Source organism: Thermobia domestica, chromosome 1 (genome assembly GCF_964235325.1).
Source record: "Thermobia domestica chromosome 1, izTheDome1.hap1.1, whole genome shotgun sequence".
Lineage (NCBI taxonomy): Eukaryota > Metazoa > Arthropoda > Insecta > Zygentoma > Lepismatidae > Thermobia > Thermobia domestica.
In genome coordinates this window covers 139,222,091-139,243,918 of record NC_137454.1, presented here as the reverse complement: position 1 = coordinate 139,243,918, position 21,828 = coordinate 139,222,091, and the positions used below count along the sequence as shown (strand labels likewise).

At 33.2% G+C, this 21,828-nt stretch overlaps 1 protein-coding gene across 5 annotated transcripts in view; it reads right to left on the bottom strand.

Moving 5' to 3' along the window:
- Nucleotides 1-3,789: 3,789 nt before the first annotated feature.
- Nucleotides 3,790-21,828, bottom strand: part of Chi (LIM domain-binding protein 2 Chi) — a 142,390-nt gene continuing 124,351 nt past the window's right edge. For 3 of the 5 annotated variants that reach the window (XM_081763752.1, XM_081763758.1, XM_081763749.1), the window contains exons 8-9: nt 17,841-17,962; nt 3,790-4,150 (exon numbers count right to left, since the gene is read on the bottom strand). In XM_081763752.1, the coding sequence (XP_081619878.1) occupies nt 3,896-4,150; nt 17,841-17,962 (377 nt within the window). In that variant the 3' untranslated portion in view covers nt 3,790-3,895. Of the gene's footprint in view, nt 4,151-10,498; nt 10,603-17,840; nt 17,963-21,828 lie in introns of all 5 variants that reach the window. The other 2 variants (XR_014132105.1, XR_014132104.1) reach the window with 1 other exon arrangement.

Here is a 21,828-nt window from a genome sequence, read left to right as displayed (position 1 = left end):
TTTTCACAAAACCATTCTAAAACTTTTCTTTATGTAACTCAAACTGCAAACCTACAGTAAAGGATACTTATGACAAGCTAAAGCAGTACAAAATGTATGGAATGCAACACGTTATTCACACGTAAATGATTACGCGTAGATCAAGGTGAAACGGTATCTGCACAATTCAGGATCGTTTTCAGTAGTACCAAGAAAAGTTTTACAGTTGTTCTGCGAAATGTTTATGTTACTATAACCAGAAGAAATGTTTTTCTTTTGGAAAGACTATACCATAACGATGGATGTTTTGTGATGTGATGATTTTGTGTAGATGTTTAAGAAAACGACGCTGAAGAAAATGGGGTTCCTACTGAATATTTCAGCAGTTACTAAATAACCCAAACAACATTAGATCAAATAAATATTCATAACATATAATTACGCTCTACAACAGGATTAAGTCTCTTAATTAATTTCAATACAACCTGCTAGAACATTATTTTCTCCTTTGTATCAAACAATACACAACAGAAAATAATAATTTCATTTATTTCAAATTTTTATTACTGCATGTTTCTTGCGCTTCAAATGTTTTTGTTCTCGCCTAGAGGCTTGATTGTCGATGTCTATAATATGAGTAAAATAAATGAAAATATTGAAGAGAAAAAATGGGCTCACTGGGAAGAACAGTGCAAAGACGCATTTTCTTGTATGTTGACGCAATTCTCTCATCGTGATGATGTAGCTCGCTGTAAAATGGCGAGGTCAGACTAGTGAAGGTTGACAACTTTTGTTTCGCAAGTGAAGGTTGCCAACTCATATTGGTGTTTACCCTATGCCTTTTAAAAAAAAAAAAAAAAAAAAAAAAAAAAAAAAAAAAAAAAAAAAAAAAAAACTGTGCCATTTATTTATTCAACAAGAAGAGATCACTCTTAACGAATCCAGTAAAGGACTAAGGAAGAATTTGGTCAAGTCCTATATATGGAGTATTGGACTGCATGATTCAGACTTGGACATTACGGAAGTTAGGGAAGAAATATTTAGTGAGCTTCGAAATGTGCTGTTGGAGGAAGATGGTGAAGATAAAATGGACAGAGAATCATATGAAGATGTTTTAAAACAGGTAGGAAAAAAGAGGGCGCTTTTAGCCAGCACCCTTCGTAGGAAGGCCAATTGGATTGGGCACATCTTGCGGAGAAATTATCTTCTTCATACCGCCACAGAAGTAAAGATGGAAGGAAAGTGTGGGGTAGGAAGAACAACACAACTGATCCATGGATTTGAAAAATAGAAGAAAATACTGTGAGTTAAAAAAAGAAAGCTAAAGATCGATAAATGTGGAAGAAACATTTCCAGGTCCAAACCTTAAAACATCATTAGTCCCAGAACCTGCCAAAATGGAGAATACTTAATAATAATTTATTTAACCAACCCTTCTCTATATGAAGTCTTTGATTATTTAAAAGAATAAACTGATTTAAAAAATAATAATCCAAATAAAATTCTTTAGTCTAAATGCGGTTTCTTCTAAATGCTTCGAAAAACCTGAAAGGGTGTTCGGTTTTCGCATCCCTAACGGTATTCTTTGACATATATTTTTAATTTTGTTTTAGTCTACCTATATAACATTCTAGCAATTGCATTTGATGTTCTAGACCTCTGGTTTTTCATTCGGACTCTGTAACAATTCTGAATTGGATAATAGCTTTGCCCATTTTAAATAAACACGCTACCTTACTTTGAAAACGTACATTCTTTTTGACTCCATTATAGGGTTTAGGCAGCAACTTGATATCTTTTGCGTTGAGTTGAGTTGATTTTGAGTTTAACGTCCCGTTCAGCAGCGAGGCTATATGAGACGTGGACCTACTGATTAACGTGGAATCCGAACCACATGAGCTCCCGCCGGGAATCGAACCCGGGTCTCCCACGCCAAAGGCGCGTACGCTAACCGCTTAGCCACGGAGGAGCTCTTGATATCTTTTGCGTATCTAGGAAAAGCGTTATAGAATTCTGTTTGGGAAATTTAATTCCATTTTTTTTTACAGGCTCTTCCGTGCTAAAACATGTTTTTTTTTTTAGTATTTCAGTATTTATGCGAACATAAAAATGAGGACAGCCAGTTCAACTACTTACCGAAGGTTAATAAATTACTAAAATAATCCAGTAGATGAACTAAGCTTCGACTGAAGTAATATCATTTAGATTTTAACATTTGTATTGTTTATTCAGAATACTATATTTTTTCTTATATATATCTAGAAAGCTGTCTGTGAAAATGTATGGAGAAATCTTTAAATAAGACATCTTTGTATAAATGACCATCCCAGAAAATTCATAATGTACAAGAACTTACCTTTTCATATTATCAGGCGATTAGGTTAGTTAGTTAACACATATATATCAGCTGAAAAACAAAAACTCATATCCTGTAACCATCTTGAATTCTTTAATCTGCTTTTAATCGAATTCTGAAGAAACTTTGAGACAGGTCACCTTTGTACAAATGGCCAATAATAATTATAATAATAATAATATAAAAGAATTTCTTCAGTCTAAATTCTACAGTAGTTTGCACCAAATTTAGATACGTTGAAAGTACCTACTATAATGTTTTTTTTTTCTCGTTCCTTTGTTTTAACTGGTTCCTGGAATGGTTGCATATTACAATGCACAAATCCACCAAGATACGAATGCTTTTACAGTGATGAATATAAGAAGAAAAAAATAATAATAAATACTGTCACACATTATTTTCTTTGCTTCCTTTCGTTCTTGTATTGTCACGCCTGTAGTGGGAGAGCAAACACGAAAAAAAAAAGCGTTTTTAATATTTTTGTTTGTTTATCAGATCCAGCATCTCCTGTCACTTGGAAACAACACAAGAGAGAAATAGATTGCACTTATAGAGCACAAGTTCACAGTTAAAAACAGAAAAAAATATGGACAAACACACACATCTACAGACAGAGAGTTGTAAAAATACAGTTAGAAATGAGACCTCGTGAAAAATACTGAAGTCTTGATGTATCAATCGTCAAAACCACAACACCACCGTTTCTTTTAATTGGTGGAAACTTGTCGAAAAAATAATAGTAATAAGAATTCAACAGAGATTCAGTCGCCCATCTTTTTCTCACATTTCCCCAGTTTTTATTTTTTTACTTTTTAACTGGTTTCTCTTAAATACAGGATCATCCTGATAATCTAAAAACTGCACTATACAAAATTTATCTTTTATTTTTAGGGAGGGGGTGTTTTTAATCCTTCTTTTGTCATTTGGAATAATTACAAACTGGAAATGAGTGCTATTTTGGTTTGTTTTTGTTTTTGTTTACGGAAGAAAAAACTTGTACCTCCAACAGACATGAATTATATAACATTTGCATTTTTATAAATGTACTTTGATATTTTTTGTATTTTTCATTTTTTTACTGGGAAACAGACAGTGTAATCTACAGAAATGTCTAATAGAAACATTTCCCGGGGATAAAACACTCACTAACACAACAGATACAGCATTTCTCAATATGACCCTACCCTATTCCCTCGCACTGCCGAATATACGAATTATTTTTCATAGGTGTCCAGGCTCACTTGTTTTCTTTAATACCATGTAGAAATACTTATCGTTTTTTTGTCTTTTTGTTTTGTAAGCAGATGTAATAACATCACTCTTAGCTTATTTCTTCGTTACTTTTTCTTTCTATTAAGTACATAATACAGAATTTGTGTGCTTTTTTTAACGCCGTACTTTAAACACGTCCCGCACAACACATCCATTGCAATTTCACAGTCAATCTGTGTAAAATTATTATTTTTTTGTTTTCCACAACAGCGGGCACAATACTGTAGTTAAGTCTACTCAAGGGCAGAGACACAAAATGCACAACCTTGAGGGCTAGGAATGTTCCGACTACTGGCTCACTGCCGGCGACTTCTTTTCAGAGTCCTGGCTGGAAGGGGTATTACCTTGCGTAGTGGCAACAGGGCGTTCCCCACTACCTGTCCATGAATTGGCACCACTAGTCATGGGTGAGTCAGAAAAACTGTTCTCTTCCATGCTATTTTGTGCATCATATTGTGTGTTTTCCAGCCTCGTGATAAGACGCTCATCTTCATCTCCGAATTCTCCTCCCATCAGCGAGGGCTCACCAACTACCATCACATCCTGCCAGAAAAGAAACAAACGAAATTTCAAAGGTTTCCTAAGTCCTTTTTTCCTACAGTAAATAACAATGCATTAGAAATCTCAAACAGTAAAGTTACAAAGTGTAATTCAATTATGATACTTTCAAAATTGCCGTTTTTCCTTATACTTCTCTTATAATTATTGAAAAACTCTAGTTTCTACAACAGATGAAACTTCGATTGTTAATCGTTCCAAAACATTTGATATATTTTTTCAGTTGAACCTACAAAAACAACGGAGTAAATCTATGTTAAAGGTTTCCATCAGCATGATCATTTTCAACTGAAAGAAAAATTAATTGTATATCCAACTGTTATTTGCTATTGCTCGTGATTATGCATGACATGAAGTTCCTCGCACTTTTATTTTATCCCTCGCTCAACGTTTTAAGTTTTCAGAGAGGAGCGTTTTAAAAATAAGAATAAGTGTTCTGAACATTACTGTACACTTTGTATTGAAATTCGTTGACACATATATAAAATTCAATGGATATTTGATCTTTCAGATGAGATTCAAAGCGCTTGTCAATGTTTATGTAACTTTATATACATAAACACATATTTCTGAAATCATCTAAAATATTTTCTTTTTCACTTAAAAAAATCGACAAAATAAGAAACATCTGAAGTTATTGAAACTTTATACAACTGAAGTAAATCGGAAGCATGAAAGTCAAAACAGTGTGAAATAGGTAATATTGATATATGTGGAATTTTACTGTACTGGGATGAATATTAATGTACTTCTACTAAAATGAAACTAGTCTACGGAGGGAGAATTTTGCAAATTATTAGGTTTGGCATGCTTTGAAACTGCAAATAGAAATGTTTTGGTTATATGATGGGTGGTATGTTTTGATGGTTATAGGATGGATAGAAACGAATAGTTCATGTTAGGATTCGAAGTAGTATTTTAAAAAAATGCATGACTCCCTTCACGTTAGGGTTTATTCAGGAAGGTTGAATAGCATATATATAGACATATATATCAGAATTACTTTTAGATATATGAGATAGATGATTGGAGAATATATTGAAATGCGAGATACTTTGCAAATCTCACAACAGATTTGTCTTTTGTTTTTTGTACACTATAAATTTTATATTATGATTAAAACTTTAAAGATAAGAAAAATAAATCTATGTTGATGAGATTTACCTTTTTATATTCAATTTTTCACTAAATTTTCGTACACATTATTCTAGAGGCTTATTTTTATTATAATACTGATTATTTAAAAAAATGACTGGATTACACTTTCCAGTCCTGATGGTTCTTCATCAAAATGTGTACGTTGCGCTTTGTCCTTTCCATGTATTTTTCATCACTACACTTCACACACGCCTGAATGAACAGCCAGGTCTGTGAAATAGCTCTTACACTAGGTTAATTCTCTCTACATTTTTTGGAAAGATGATGTAAAAATATAGAATAAAGGAAAAAAACAAGCCAAGGTAAAAAATGACGGACACCTATTTCCAAAAAACAAACAAAAAAATCATCTACCACTCTTTCATAATGGTGCATTTCTATTCATTATTCTTCCCTATTGTGAATATATACAGGGTGTTGTAAAATACATGTTACAACGCTTAAGAGGTGATTCCTTAAATCAAATGAAAGAAAAAATATTTTAATAAGCATGAGTCGAAAAATGCCTCTTTTCAGTTATAAGCTGCCAAAAATGAGAAAAATCAGGTTTTAAAAGAACCTAGCTTGAAAATTGTGGCACCATCGCAAAACTGCCCAGAAACTAATATGCGCTCTTAATATATATCTATGTTTCAAAATCCTCCGATATTCGCGCAACGAATTGTATAGATAAAGTTGGGATACGAGGTTACTCTTTTAAGTACTAATTAAGCTTTAATAATATTCAGGTAGATATTTAAAAATTATCCATTTCTCTATAATGTCACAGCTATGCCTAGATCGAACACAAGGCTCTACATATTAGAGGTGAGAGCTTTTTTACTAGACCACTCATTGCAGTCCTTCAGTCAAGTGCTAAGCTAAAGGATATTGCTAATGGATGATGTACACTATTTTCAGTAAATCAATCACTCAATAAACAACGATTTAGTCAGTTCCCTGTATGTTATTTCTTAAGCGTCCAATAAGGAGGAAGCCTTTAGTAGCCATTTATTCTACAAGCATTTCAAAAGAACTTGCTTTGTTTTCAACGCGCTCTGTAAATACATTTTAAATGTTCATATTTACCACTACTGTTTTGTATTTCATGAAACAGTAATGGAACAACAGTATGTTGTTGTTACTCAGTAGAAGCAACTACTGTCAAGCTGAAGACTTGCGTTCAATTCCCTGACAGTTCATCCGTGCGACTTCTGTCTTTTCCTTTATGTATCCATTAGATTATATCCATTCGCGTTTATTAACATAATCAGTGAGTTTGAACAGAGCTTACTTATTAAACTCCATGATATCACGTATTTTTGTACTTTTAATTTTTAAAGAGGAGAAAGATAGTAAATACGCCCTTAAAAACGTTACTAAATGATATGTTAATATTGAAATTTCATCCTACTTTATCATCAACAGCTTTTCATTGAAGACAAAATATGTTGCCTGTAGTTGCATAACGTCAGAAAATAATACTGGTTGATACATGAAAGGGAAAGGTGATATAGTAATTTCAATTAGTAACAGAGAAATGGAATGATTTTTAAATACCATCTACTTCAATATTGTCAATAAAGCTTAATTAGTACTTAAAAAAAAGTATCCTCGTACTCCAATTTCCTCTATACAATTCATTGCGCCGATACCGGATGATTATGAAACATGAATATTTAGTAAGAGCGCATATTAGTTTCTGTGCAGTACCTTGAACCCCTGGCAATACGTGGCACAGTTTTCAAGTTTCAAGCTAGGATGCTTTAAAAGCTGATTTTTCGCATTTTCGGCGGCTTATAAATCTGAAAGGAGGTAAGCCATGCTTATTCGAACCTTTTTTTCACTTGACATAAGGAATTACCTCCTAAACGTTCGAACATGTATTTTGCAACTCTATTATATATTATATTATATATATATATATAGACCAATTTTTAAAAAATCACCAAAAATTTACACCGACTATAAATTCTACCTGAGAGATATTAGACACGACTCCCTATCTCTAAATTTTATTTGTATTTTTACAATAATATATATACATATAAGCTGTTTCACAATTCCTGTTATAACGAAAGCCATATGAACTAACTAGTGAGGTACCTGAAAAAAACTACTATATCCTACTAACTAGAATCTTGGATATATTGCTTTTTTTTGGGGGGGGGGGGGGTGGACTGAAGAAGCTTCAATAATTTCCCGAGCAAAGATATACTAATATGTGAAACTCTTTAAGGTTTTGAATTTGACACTATTGACTAGTTCAAATATGATATCCTCTCTGTTTCCTATAAAAATTGTAGTTTTAGTACTATGTGGTGTTAAAAATTTATATTCCGAGAAACTGCGAACCCCTCAACAGAGACCTTCCTTTATACAGAAGTTCTGGTTTGTTTTTGTGAGTCACCTCTCAAATATTGAACAGGAATTGTGAAACACTATGTAGATATACGAGAGATGGCTCCCCCTCCTCAATGGAACATCAAATCCAAAGGCACACTCTGGAAAGAAAAAAAAATCACTACTATTGTGGACATTTGCTACAGTTATTTGTTAACTAAAGCACTGATATATTCTCTATCTCATATGTAGCATTTCTCCACACCCTCTCAATCATGATTTGTTTTACCATTTTTTGCATAAAGGATTTCTTTACCTTTATAATTACTCATAAAGCGTATGGAACACAACGTTTTTTTATTTGTACTACAGGAGTAAGATCTACGAGATAGATCGAAAATTGGTCATATATGGAAGGCAAATTTGTTATAACTTACTCCTGAAATTTTCTGGACATTAACCATAGTAATATTGATCTCATTTTCAAATACAAAGGACAAAAATGATAGTCAAAAGGATAAAATCTCTACAGGACACTACAACTTATCTTGTACTTTGTTGCGAAAAACTCATATTTACAAAATCACAGTCCAGGGATAGTGGTATTAAAAAGAAATAATTATCAATATGATTGTATCGAATAATCTTAAGGCACAGACTCAGGAATACGTTACTTAATAAGGGAAGTTTTAGATTTTTAAAGACAAGTTTACGAATCAGCGATGAAATTTCAGTTGGATTGGAATACTGAAGAAAACGTATGTAGTTTCGATGACATATGTGAATCTGATTTCAAATGTCTACAACTTCCTCTATCAAGAGTTGGTTCATCTCAACGTAAACTAACCATATTCTTCTGATCACTGCAACGCTCGTGACTACATCGAGGAACACTCTACATATACTTAGCGCTGCCTGAAAGAATAGGCGCAAACAATACAATTACTTTCAAATGTGATGCAAGAGACTAGTTTCTTCCTTTTGATTTTATATAGCTTATTTGTGGTAAATATCAATATTCAAAACGAAAGAAGTAAATTTTTACTTGTCCATCTACATATCTACGAAGTACAACTTATATCGAAAACCATATGAACACCAAGTTACTTACTGTAGACTAGCGTATGTATAGAAATTTTGAAAGCAGATTCATACACAAAGAAAAACAATAAATCTTTCTTTAAAATCTATGAAAACCTAAGGCTGAACTTTTAAATTTCTTCCTTTTCAACCAAGCTACTCTAGGCAGGATATAGGTATTCGTATCTAGAACGGAAATATCATTTTAATTTTTAAGATTAAAAGAGATATACAGATTAAGCAAATAAATCTTACCAAGCTTCTTATACCACACGAAAGGAAAGAAAGTTTTCTCCACGTTTTAAAAGCTACAACTTCAAAAAGATGAAGGTGCTAACTAGAAGCTTGATGGTCCTGTCACCGTTTCTCGCATCTCTTACAAAGCGTCAAATCATCGAATATTTTACCATGAATTGATTGTATATATATATGACCTCTTGACGTTTAATCTACGTCAGTACATCTATTCGCTAAAATTGTTTTAATCTCTCGGAAATGTGCCTACAACACTTTGGTAAGTGGAAAATTTATGATCATTCATTTCGTACAAGGATTTTATCAGCAGACTGTATATAATATATCTCCACCAACAATCCACGAAGTGAACAATTTGTCAATATACAAGTAGTGAAATATATTTTAATGTCTTTTCTTCGTACCTTGACTCTCACTGCTGTCCTTAATATGCGCACAAATATACATTGCTGGAAGTACGTTCTCTCTTGGACATATCAATTTAAGTCAAGTCTACATATAGTCTATTTGCACTTGTTTTCTAGTTGTATAATGTAAATCGGAAAAGACCTGCGTACTTAATCGTTTTCTAGAAGCCCTTTATTACAACTTCAATGCTTTCCTGATTCGTATTAAAAAAAAAAAAAAAAAAAAAAAAAAAGTAACCACACAGAACGTCCTTTACGCCCGTATTCACACTACACTACTATGTTACGTTTCTTTTTCTTTCTTCTTTTTTTTTTTTTCGCTTGAAAATATAAGTTTTATATATTCTATCTTAGATTTTCCTACTGCAACAAGTTTATGGTTTTCCTCAGTCAATAATCTTCCCCAATTACTTTTAATTTGAAAACGTATACATAATTCCATCTGAAGTAATTGCTTGACATTTTTGCTACTGAAAAAGCAGTAGTATATCAACTATTCTCCATAACGTAACCGTTATCTTTTAAAATACATAGATCACTTTAGTATGAATGTCACACAGCAACTGCACACAAACGAACATTTCGACATATTAGTACATGAGTTTTATTTTCTTTAAAAAAGTATAACCACAAAAGGAAATATGATAATGAAAGCCAATCGAAGAATATAAATATATACACAATCTACTACTTCTACATCACAACACAAGAAATTATTCTGAGTGTGTTTGCCAATGCGTTTCTCTAAGGGAAATATTTCATACGAAGAAATGCACCACAAATTAAAAACAAAATTGAAGAATAAGACTTCAAACACTAGCTAAATGCTGTATTAACGTCTTTCCCTCGAGAGATATGCAAAACATGCATTAAGTCGTCTTAGTTATCTGTCCTCCTACGGAAAACCAACAGATTACTTGCACTGCGTTTCAATCTCAAAGGGCAAGCATATGAAAATGTTAATTTAGTACCAAAAATTCACAAGCATGAATGCAATGCATTGCCATGCAGGAAAAATAATAATAATAAATCTGTCATCACACAACATAACGATGTTAATTGGATTTACAATGGCTGGCAAAAAAGCTTTAGACAAAACATGAAGACACACCTAAAAAAAGGAGAGCAACCAACAGCTTCCTAAACAGACCACAAATGCCTCTCCAGAGCGAGATCCCGACAGCATTACAAGCAAACCTTCAGGCGCACAGGTTCCTGGTCAATGAGAACACACACACTCAATAAGGAGCCAAATAGAAAAGAAGGTGGACTAAGCACATTCTCTTTATCCTCAACACAGATGATTTTTTCCTCACAATGCAGCTGGAAACATCTGATTTCCTACTTTATTTAAGAGATCCTTCATGCAATTTCGTTTTGCTCTTTGCGGCTAATAAGAATTCTCCTCACAGAAAGAACACAAACAATTCATAAAAATTTACATCGTACCATCAAAGAAAATGATAAGTTCATTTTAATGCTTTTTTGTTTCAATTACAAGCTAGATAATGTTCTATGTTTCTACAGTAAGTATGTTCAAATATTGTCAATCAACGGTATGTGTTTTGTTTCCCCTGTATCGTCAAATAGTGTACAACTCTAAACGCTTCTTTTTTTTTAAGAGCTACAAAAGCTATAACGTTATCAAATGTTCTTATTACTAATAGTTACTGTGATAAATTAAGGATAAATTCTTATCTTCTAAACCACATGCTCCCAGATAGTTCGGAAGAACTTAATTTTTATTTATTAGCGCTAGAATAAGCTTTCTTCGGAATTTAAATGAATTCTTATCTGTTATAAAATATATAGAAATCATCAATCTACCTCTGAAATCCGTTCTTATTAACAAAAGAAGACAACTCAAATACTTTACATATAATATTTCACATTGTGTCGAGTAACCAATTGGTCATAGGATGCGAAAATTTGTATCCAAAACATAGTATGCCCGTACTTATTTGAAGAAAGAAAAAAAAAGGAAAGAAAAGAAACTTTTATCTTTATTTCACTCACTGAATTTACCAATTTCTAAGGTGTTTCGTATATACAATTATTAAGAATTCATATATATCATTAGGTATAATACTCATTCTTGAATTTTGACTCACGTTCCTACTTTCACTAGTGGAAACGCATTTACGAATACGCAGTAGGAATTAATGGATCCAGACTACAGATGGTAAATAGATAGCAGAGTGTAGTGATCCTAATATGGACATCCCATATAAGTTATACAGTATGTTTAGCACGTGTAATCATTTCAGGCGGGCAGTCAGCCAGTCGTATAGACGCTGAATGTATATCTGGGGAATGATATTCCAGCCTTGTTGTAAATCTTGACGTAGTCCTATCAGACCACACATGCTCGTTAAGGCTTAAGTCAGCAAACCTAGTAGGGCACGGTAGAAAACGTATACCGAATAGAACACACTAAAGTATGGGGACGCGCTTTATCCCACCACATGATGAAGCTCCGACGCACTTATCATATTCCCCTGAATGAAGACCAGAGGTGTAGCTTATTGCTCTCGAATCAGAATACAAGGTATGGGTTCTATGGAGAGTGTCTAAAAAGAAAAAATACAACCGCTGAATACAACCACTTATTATTCGCTTCTGCATCTCTCTTGAATCTCACTAAATATGTTCTGGGCTATGAGCAGGCGTCGGAGATAATCGTACGAGAGAACTAGAAGAACACAAACTTTCTTCCAACAATCAACTGTTTAGTCTTCGTGTGCCCATGGGGCCATAGCAGTTCCAATTATGCTGGCGATCGCTGCCCTACCAGTATCGAGGGTATATGAGACAAGATGTACTTTCTAAAATGGGATACGAACCTGTGCTCGAGTTTGTACGAGGCAAGGACTTTCAACGGAATCGAATTATGGGCATGCGCGTTAGCAATTCCGCCATGAAGAGACACATGAGTCACACGAAAGGTAATTCTGCAGAATGACCCATCGACCTTTAGCAGTCCCACTATATATGGCTACACTTGGGGTCCCTTACACAACAGGCGTTCGCCGGCCTTGTGGCATTATAGACACTGAACAATCCACATACAACTATACTCGCGTTTGTCAAACGACTTTCAAACTACTACCAGCATGCTCTCTACACACATATTCTATGGTGCGAATTTCGTATACGAGGCTTGGCTTTCTTAAATGCGTTTCTACCGGTGTCTGTTTGTTATATGATATGTTACTTATATTCATAGTTTTTTTTAGTTTGCATCTCTGTTCTGTTCATAAGTTCACTAATATAACAGCAGTATTCCTGTAGGTAGTAACGGATAAATAATTCTTTATTATCAGCCGTTCCGTACACCACTAGTACATTTTTACTCTCTCTAAAAGTGCTATATTGTGTTTTAACATGTCTGGCTTTCAGTGAGGATTTTCTAAATAGACTTATATAAAATAAACCGAGTTTCATTAACTATCAACTGTCTCAAAAAATCAGTGCCGCATAATGACATTAAATGTTTCGCTTTCCAATTACAATTTTTAAAGTACTTCAAAGCTATTAACGAAACCATACCAGACGAATAAACATACAAGGATTTTTAGAATGCGCTACAGAATATCAGCCTAAGAAAGTGTTTTAGAAAACTGTACTTTGTAAAAACAGACTATCATTACTGTTAGAGATTAATGCTGAATGTGTGCAGTTGCTTAAAACTAATAATAATAACAATTCCTAAATACAGCAATATATGTAACAACGGAAGAAACAGTCTTTTAACACAGAATAACTTCTGCTGAACTTAATACTTATAGGACTGTCAAACAACCGAATAGTTACTGTTTTTACTTCTTGTGCACCTACTATGGAGTTTAATTTTCTGCGTATCAAGTTTTCATTAGCTTACCGGAAAGATAAAACTAAACAAACCACATTAATATCTGCAATCAAAATATGTCTAAAAATGACTGTAAAATGAGAAAAGATTTTAATTTCTCATTTTCATTATTCTACTAGTATGGTCTAGTGCAGTGGTTCCCAACATGGCGGACGTGAAGAGTGAGCAAGGAAGGTGCAAGCTACTGACAGAAATAAACTATGAATAAAGCATCAATTGTAACAACTATTTATAATTTAGCTTTAGCAAACTTCATAGACGTGTTTGACATTTTGTATTTCCTACTCCTATTCAAGATTTTTAAGTAGTTAAAATCTTAATAAATAAAAACTGCTTAATAAATTGTTGTTATTATTGAAGAGTTGAGAATTCAATGGTGTGTCTGAAACCACAGATGGGGTCAGACCAATGAGCGGGAGGAAAGGGGAAGGGGATATGAAGTATGCAGGATGTACGAGAGCGGGCGCCAGATAAAAACAGTTGGGAACTACTGATCTAGGGTATACTTAAATAACAAATATTACTTTCGTTACTACTATGATTAGGGTTTTAATGATTTTGCATATATATTTATTACTTTCGTTTTCAATTTCCAATTACACTTTTAGCGTTTTTCAACGGTGTATAACATTTTCTCACATTCTAAGTATAAAATCTTTAAGCAATTTACAACATACTGTGTCGAAAGGAAACACTCTCTTGTGAGCTTTAAGTAAATCTGCTCGAGCTCCAGGTGTTTCCCTCAGCCCCATAATTCTAGGTTAGTATCTTCAAACATAGAATCTTACTGCGACTTTAAGTTAGTCTCCAATGTAAAATAGCCTCATGGCTTATCTGGAACTGGCTTTAAAAATACATTAATATTCTTTTTTTAATTATTATTTCTACTTCTACATAATTTGAGTCAATGTTATCACTACTCGTAGGTTCTATACCACAAATAGTAACGTTTTCAGACTATCTAGTTAAATAGAATAAACTGAATGACATTCAAAAATATACTACTTTAAAATATCAACATTCATTCAAATCAACTGCGCTAAATGTTTGTTCGAAGATTTACATTGAACATGGAATAATACAAGCTTTCTGTCTCGCTTAACTCATTAACATTAAATAATTGAGAAGCTGGATTCAGGAAACGTAAGCTTCAAAAACCGTTAATACTAATGTGTTTCCATAATAAATTAATTTTCAAGAGTAAAGCAAATACAGTGCAAGTAGCATACTAGGATTCAATGGGTTTTAAGAAAGTCACTTAGTATGTCCCTATTTCAAACTGGATTTCTATTCACTACCAAATAATAATTAACCTTGAAACGTATTCTACTATATTTACTACAACTGCATGTTCAAAAAACATAGTTACTTGTCTTAATACTACGTGTAAGTCCTCATGACCATACAAGTAAGTGTTCGGGCGGTGTCTAGGATATGATAGATCTTGTTTTAGATCTTGGCGTGGCTGGGGTATGGTCTTTACCTGAGCCTACATCCGTTACTTGGTGGTCAAGCGTCGTCGCATTATGTATGACATGCTCGATAGGACAGATTCGGAGACCTAGAAGGCCAGAATAGAAAATATATATCGAGTACAGTACATGTTTTTTCCCTGGCTGTATGGGGACGCATATTTTCATGCTGGAAAATAGGGTGTCAGAATGTGTTCAGGTGAGGTCAAAGGACAAGACTGACGACGTCACGAATGGGAAACCCTCCTGAATGAAGATCCACGTGAGGAGTTGTGTAATTTTATTTCCCCCATACCAGAATGACATATGAGTGCTGTATGATTAATGTTAACATCCATATGTTGAACTTTCTGTTCATTTGTGCGTCCATGGACTTGCACATTACTGTTACTGTATCCGAAATAAAAAAAAGCACTCGCCCCGATTCTGCCGTCTCTCCTGACACCACTGAACACGTTCTTAGCGATAAGCAGGCGTCAGGAGTAATGTTGAAAAGCAACACGAGAACGCTAACTTGTCTCTAACAATCAACTGTTTGGTATTCGTGCACACATGGGGAGCCACAGTGGCTGTGATTGCACTGGCAGTCGCTATCGTGTCAGTTAGGGCGGCACGAATGAGCCTTCTGTCTGAGAACTCCCGATGTGCTGAACCTTCTTGCCTCCCATTATCCTACATACCATCCATAGACCACTAACATTCTATGGAAGTATCAATTCTGTAGAACGATCACCCGGCCAAGCTCAGTCATTTGTCACATGAATAAAAAGCGTTCTCTGGCGTTGCCCTGTCATCGCAGATGCAGCTGTGATCTATAAATATAACTACATTCGTCTGACATACTTTCGTCTACATCCAAACTATTAACAGCATGTCCTCTGAAAACACTAGGATCAGCCTGCCTTTTACATTCACACCACATTGTGTAGTGTGAAGTACATTCGAATCGGAAGATGTACACGAGGTGTTTTTAAATGAGTTTCGACAAATGTATGTCTTAATATACTGAAATCTGTATATGAACGAAAGTGTTATTAAATAATTTTGTAACTGGTACATTTTTAATGTTAACTAAAAGCTCGAAGTACTTAGGTTTTCAAGTTTACTTTATTTATTTTTTAAATATTAAATGACTCCTGCAACAGAGCAAGTTCGAAATTATAAGCTGTAATTATAGGATTTTTAACACAACACAATGTTAGTTGACTTTCATAATGTTTAACCAACTTTATTGTATACGGAAACAGTAAATCATAACGAAGTTACAGATCATCAGGTTATTATATTCAGAACTTGCTAAATAAAAATATACTTATGTACAGTACACTAAGAGTTCCTTCTAGGAGAAATACTAATTAACATGTGCAAGTTAATACCTGTGCAATAAAGCCATAAATACTCAGCTCTTGTACGTGTGATATTCTTAATTCTCAATCTCTCTCCGTTCAAGCTATTTAACTTCCAGTTTTCCACTGGTCTTTCTGAACCACAGTGGAAGAAACTAGTTATTGTACCCACGCTCTACTGGATTCGTGGTTCCACTATATACGTTTATGAATGGGTTCGAACCTATCTTCGGATACAACATTCAGACAGCTAAAAATTTATCTGTGCAGTGGACTTTTTCTAAAAGTTGATTTCCATTAGTAAAAAAACCTTAAACATCGTCATACGAATTCATAAGTCGTTTTCATTATGTTACAGAAGTAATTAAGAATATTTTGATTATTTGCCGAACATGGATACTATTAAAACACGTATTTCGTTAATGGTATTGAATACATGCGCCTTTTTTTTTTTCAGTCCATTGATTTAAATCTTTTTTTCAGTCCATTGATTTAAATGGGGAATTACTTTTTTGTTTTCTTTTAAATGACGTGAAAACTTTAACGCTTTGATTTTACTGGCTTCTTCAAATCTATTTAAATGCTCCTTTATTCGTTAAAAATTAAAATTTATGATTTATAGTTTTAATATTTAATAATCAAATTTAATGTAAGTAATTTTAAGTATATATACACAATGCGAACTAATTTTGGAAAAGCAAGGGACATATAATAAGACTTGACATCAGTAAAATCACATCATTAAAATAGCAATTTACTTCTTAGAAAATAGATTACATAATTCCACATATAAATCAGTGGACTGAAAAACAAAGATGGTGCGTAGACACTTAACACAGTTAAGAGAGTTAAATCTTAGAACTGACCATGTTAGCAAAAATGAGTCTTAGTTTTTTCTCTCTCTTTCGTTCCCTCATTACCATATTCTTATTATTGTACTTAACGAACAGCTTTGAAACGGACCACAAAAACCGAGAAAACGACGCCAAATAATCTGTAATTTAAAGGCACCATACTTGATACCTTCAGGAGAAATGCCGATAAATTTAGCAGGATACAGGATTAGAATTTGAATTTTATTTTTCAATTATCAGATTGACGCACGACCACAAACAACAAAGAACATAGGAACGAAAATGGAATACACACACAATGACCTTTAAAAATAAATAAAATAAAAAAAGAAAACAAAAGAAAAGAAGAAAACATTTAAAACATGTTAAGACATTATATATAATTCTTGTCTCATGAAAACTGAAATCTTATCTTACAAGAAAATTACAATCTCATCCAGTGATGCTAAAACAGAAAGTATCTGGGCATTACTTACGTAATAGCTACAGATCAACAGAATTATATCCAATTAGAACACTGTGAATAGAATACCAAAATATAATTTCACTTAATATGAAAGACCTATATCTATCTCGAGATAAAGGATACCTTACGAACGATTTGGTCAATTAATAACCAAAATATTAGTATATTTTAACCAGAACTGAACCCGACATGATTTTCCGACCACCACTATATGAGTTAAAGATAATGTTATACATTGTGTCAAGGAAGTTTTGCAACAAAATCTTGTTTCGCATTTTTATTTTTATATAAACATCAAAGTTTCTGAAGCTGGGTACACTACCGTGTTTAAGATTTAAAACCTCGTAATTAATTTGCAGATTTTTGAAACTTTCTTGACACAATGACCAACGTGTGTGCTACACTAAATACTAGAGTAATAGTTATTTTGGGAATAATACTTACTTGGGATGCTAGCGAGAAGTTTGGTCCAGGAGATCGCTTCTTATTTGGGGCAGGAGGTGTACTATTTGCACCTGATTGTGAACCTTTTCGTTTCCGTCGCTTGTTCTGGGGCCGGTTTGTCTCTGGACAACAAGAAAGGTATGACAATTACACAATAAAGATTTGCTTCTTAAAACTAAGAACTTTATTTTCCAAATGATTCAATCGTCAGCTTAACAGTTTCCAAGTCTAATATCTAACAGAACTTGAAAAAGAACTAACAAATCGCTATTACCGAACTAAACATTTTTTCAGTCGTAAAAGATTGATGTAAATCTTCGAATGATAAACAGACCTAAGTTTGCTCGAATCACAGAAACTAAAAGGATCGAGTGTCTGAAATATCTAACCAATACCTAAGAATATATACTTAGGCAAAATATATTCAATTTACAAGAATAGATAAGAGCGTACTTCTCGCATTTTAAAGATTTCAACTGCATGTTAGTGCTTGTATTTTCTGCCAGGATATCTAGCTGGTGATAGATATACAACAAATAATTAGTTTAATTTCACGGTAATAGCTACAAAGGCAAACCGACAATACATTCGGCTGAAGGAAAATATAACAATCAACTCGATCTATTATCAGTTAAATGTCCTACGAACGATTTCGAAACGGAAATTCCAGCTCTCTCTTGGTATTCCAGCAAATCATATCTGGATGCATCAAGGTAACAGGGTTCCCACTCATTTTCCAAGATCAAATTCCCTGACTTTTCCAGTTTTTCCAGGTCACTTCTCAGAAATTTCCATGTACACCATTTTGTAGCACATATTTGTACCAGTGCATAATACAAAGTCCAAATCTAAAAGATACGGTAAGTGGATTTCAATCACCATGAAATGGATTATCCACATACATAGATTACTATCGTTATGGAAACAACAAAAACATTTCATAATTCCATGAGAAAATAAAGATCATAGTTGCATGAAAATAAAGATTAATTAAAAAATGTCAATGTATTCTTTCCTTAAACTGCTTTGAACATAGTTAGCACATTAGCTTCCAAGTAATTTCAAAAACGATCTAACATTATTTTTCCATCCCAGGAATTTGAATCGTCTCATCTTTAGATACTAACAACAAGAAAAGCAAGAAAATTCACATAGTAACACGGCACACACGATTATCTATTTTCATGGATCACTATAAAAGTATTAGAGATTTTTTTCACTTTTGTAACAAGAAAAAAGTTCAAAACTTTTTTTTTTTTTTAATACATGTAAAAGTACAAAAGACACTTTGACTTTCAACATTAGAAATGCAGAAGTCAAACACATTCATGCACTAACCCAGGAAATGCCCTCTTATATTTTTTTAAAAGTGGAAATATTAAACCACTGGCTCTAGTTGCAAGAGTTGCCACCTCTTTCAAGCATTTATCATTACATAAGAAATACCTGCTGTAGCTAAATGAAATTTAAACAATAAGTTATGAAATTCCCTGACTTTCCCAGGTTTTCAGACATTTTAGTGAAATTCTCTGACTTTTCCAAGACTTTTTAGTGCTAAGCTTGATTCCCTGACTATTCCAGGTTTTCCAGGTGAGTGGGAACCCTGGGTAAGGCTTCCAGACCTCACATCAGCTTTAACAATCAATTTTTGGTAAAGATGGAGAAAGAAATGGGAATACTTGCTATAATATAAAGTGACATTCTCGTAAAATCATATGATGCATGACCAATGGTAATATGCATTTGAGCTTCTAAAAAGGATCCTTGGAAGCAGACGACCAACGAAAGGTTTCTAAAAAGCCGGCCAGCAAAGGTGGGATACAATCATTACTATACTTCGCTCAAGCCTACTACAATGGAAGCTAAGGACAAGCACTGCAGTTTAACAATTATCTTTGGTGGTGTCGTGGGTTTTCATAAAGTGCTTATGGTTTGAACTTGTTTCCATAAATCAAGAACATCATCCGTAATATGAATAGCAGCAGATATATGAGAATTTGATAAGGCAAAGAGTTTTTTGGATTATGCAGTTACTTTCTACGCTTTCTTTCTTTCCTTTTAGGAACTGTTTTGGTGTAGTTTCTAGTACTGAGTATTATAGTATTTTTTATATGTAGCATTTTAGCTGTTTCTTTGTTTGCTTTTGTCTGGTTCTTTCCTTGTTTTCTCATCTTCAATGTTCTGCCCTACACACTCCGAAATGTTAAATCTCAAAGCTTCACGGACCGCAAGTTGGACATCCTACCTTAAGTTGTATGTTATTCTTTTTTCTCCTAATCTCACCACTATCCCCTTTCGTTTTTCCTATACAGTTGTATCTCATGAGTATATTTGCAAAGTAGGTCTTTAAAAGTATTTATTGTACCTGATAACTGTAGAATTTAATTTATGATCAAGGCACTTTTAGTAATGATGAAGTAGAAGCACAAGAACAAAATTCTAATATGATTATAACTGATACACGAATACTATTCAACTTTCTGCTTTTAATCTGTTTATTTAACGTAACGTTGTACTAAATAAATTTCATTTTAATTATTGATTTGTATGTAAGTATAAACATTTTTATGAAAACTATAATTAATAACTAGTGACTCTTATTTGTTTCTTTCTTTATTTCTTATAACTAAATATTTTCGCTTACCACAATAAATTTAGTTGATAATAATAGTGATAATAAAATACGAATGCAAAGTTAGAATCTTGAATTACTAAGAACTAAAATACATCGCTCCCTAATTTAAAACTTGTCCACTTTGAGTAAGATGGAGGACAATGCATATTAAATAATTTCCTACCAATAAATTTCATATATTTGACCATCTGAATCGAAAATACATATCAGCAACTGCTAAAAATGCAATAAAAAAATAGTGAATTTTTAAAGCCATAAATTTAAAATATTTATTTCATTTACTTAGTTTCAAATCATAATATTTTAAATTGAATTCTTCATTATTAAAATTAACAAATTATTTTTTAAGAGATTCTACAATTGTGGTAACCGAAATTAGACTAAACTACAACTTTACTACACACTATAGTACTTCAATCCTGGATATATATCATCACCGCATTCAATAACAAAAACAAAATAACGTAGAAATGTATAATATACAATTCTCGATTAAAAGCATTCGAAGTAACATAGCAATATAATTCTTTATCTTAGTTTTTGCACTTTGTAATGCAAATTCTGCTTAAACTGTACATCAACATACTGACTTAGCATGTTACAGGCAAATTTTAACTATTGGAACAGGATTTCAGTTAATCTGAATATATTGTTACAAAGTATGAATCAGTATGAAGTGCAAAATTTTCAATATTAAAGGAGCAGTTCGACTTAGAAATGGATTTTTTACAAATTATTTCCATTTGTAGAGTTGAAAATTCTAAAAGGAATGGTGTTTGTTTGATCGTGATACGTTCAGTCGTTAGCGAGTAACAGAGAAAAAAAGATTTTGTGATGATGTCATACGTGGTCAAGCAGCGAGAGCAGGCTTCCATACACAGTGCCAAGCATTTCGTTTGTGAGATGAGGTGGCACGTTCTAAAGTGCAATTTCCTTTCCGATAACTCATCGCAAAGACTTAGAAATGTCATCTGCATGTAGAAAATGATAATATGTGATGTTGGGCTGCACAAACGTTTTTATAATACAGTGAAACCTCTCAATAACGGACACCAACGGGACATGAATTTTTGTCCGTTACTGAGAGGTGTCCGTTACAGAGAGGTTAGAGTAATTTAATTTCTCGTAACGGTAACTGTATGCAGTAATATACAGTAAATACATTATGTATGAGCATAACTACGTAAAATTCAATATGAAAATACTCTATTTAGTATGTATTTGAATTACTGGGAGGGATGGAGAAGAAACTGGTTTCTGTTAAATAGTATTATTGCTGGGGATGTATTAATATATTCGTATATTGCAAAAGATAATGTGTGGTAATAATTTTATTCCTACATGGGAGGGGAA